This window comes from Trichechus manatus, unplaced genomic scaffold (assembly GCF_000243295.1).
Source record: "Trichechus manatus latirostris isolate Lorelei unplaced genomic scaffold, TriManLat1.0 scaffold00213, whole genome shotgun sequence".
NCBI lineage: Eukaryota > Metazoa > Chordata > Mammalia > Sirenia > Trichechidae > Trichechus > Trichechus manatus.
Window position 1 is genome coordinate 292,244 of NW_004444149.1, and position 1,623 is coordinate 293,866.

Genomic DNA, 1,623 nt, shown 5'->3' on the forward strand with positions numbered 1-1,623 from the left:
CACACACACACACACACACACACAAGAGCAGTGGACCAGAGTCAAGACAGTGCGTGAGCTTGAGGCAAAACATAAGGGAGGGCCAGCTGCCAGGGCCTTCCAGGTCCCTGTCACCATCCCTCCCCAACCTCCAGCAGCCGCACCACCAGGGCTGTGACCATCCCTATCACCTCTGTCTTCATTGTTGGATTAAGTGACAGATTCTTTTTCAGCCCTAGTATCTAGTATTCTAGTATCTAGTATTCTAACTCACACCTAGCGTAATACTACATCTGGTCCTCATGAGCCTACAGTCTAGCTGGGCATCAGGGTTCATACACAGGTCATTGGTACAAAACTGTAGGCGTATGGACAGGGCTGTAAGGACTCACTGCACCTTTAGAAGGACTTGGGCAGGGATAACTGGGACCATCAGCGAGCACCTGCAGTGGCCTCGGTGTTGGGAATCCAGAGAGATGGTAGATTTTCTCGGAGAAGCTCACTAGCCAGTAGGGGAGAGACCAGGAGGCAGCTCGGGCAGTCAGACCACGAGGGCTAAGAGCGCTCCAAGGCTGAGAAGCCTGTGGGAGCAACAGCGTCACAGAAAGTAGGACAACAGGGAGTTCTGGGTAGGGAGTGCACTCCCTGTCAGGGCTACAGAAGTGGGGACTGAGGGAATTGGGACAGGTTAAATCTGCCCAGAGGTGAAGAACGGAGATGAGGCCCCTGTGTACCTCCACCTTCTCTGGCATCTCCCCAGGAGCCAGGCCCGTGCTCTCTGGGCACTGCCAGTGGGCTGCTTCCAGTGGAGGCGGCACTGAAGGAAGCAAACATGGGGGACCCCGACTCGCAACTCCTCTGGCCCCAGCCATCTGGGAGTCTGGTTTTGGATTGCTAGCACCTGCAGACCATGTCACTACAGTTCACGTGGAGTGCTTGGACTGTCTGCTTAGATGTGGGGAGGCTTAGCAACCTTTCCAAAGTGGTCTGCCAAGTCTGTGCCTTTTCTGAAACTGAGCCATCACCCCTCCTCGCAGATGAGGAGAAGCAGAAGGGGGAATGGGGAGCCCACACTCCATCCCTCTGCCCAGTCCTGCTCCCTCTCCCATGCAGATTGTGAACGTCAGTTATTAATCCCGAGTCTCCCTTCTGCCTCTTGAGACCGAAGGCTGAATCCTCCAGGGAACATGGGGGCCGTGACTGGCCTGAACAAGGAAGAACTGGGCCCTCAGGAAGCAGGAGAGCAATGCTGAGGCTGGCTAATGAGAGGCCAGAATCTTCCCAGCAGAACTTGGAAGCAGTTGAGACCATCACTCTCTGCCATTTCTAGCCATGTGACATGAACAGACTCACAGAGCCCAAAAGCTCAAGGTAGTTCTGGAACAAAATTTTCAGACAACCTCAAGGGAAAGTGCCACGACAGGCTTTGTAACCGGGCTGAGAACTCCCCCAGGGAGGACAGCCCACATGGGGACAGGAGGTGCTTCTGTGGCCGAGAGTCTCTTGGAGAGCGAAGCTACATGGGGAAAGCCACAGCCTCCTCCTCTCGAGGCCTGGCCTTATTCATGGGGTCCCGTGGCAGCAGCAGCTCCTGGATCATGGTGTACGCAGGACATTGCACAGGGAAGTAATTCTTCTGAAAGA

At 55.0% G+C, this 1,623-nt stretch overlaps 1 protein-coding gene across 1 annotated transcript in view; it reads right to left on the bottom strand.

Annotated features, from left to right (window-relative positions):
• Positions 1-1,093: 1,093 nt before the first annotated feature.
• LRRC71 (leucine rich repeat containing 71) overlaps positions 1,094-1,623 on the bottom strand; it is a 15,040-nt gene continuing 14,510 nt past the window's right edge. Inside the window, exon 11 of the mRNA XM_012559108.2 lies at positions 1,094-1,615. Coding sequence (XP_012414562.1) covers positions 1,496-1,615 — 120 coding nt within the window. The 3' untranslated portion in view covers positions 1,094-1,495. The remainder of the gene's footprint in view (positions 1,616-1,623) is intronic.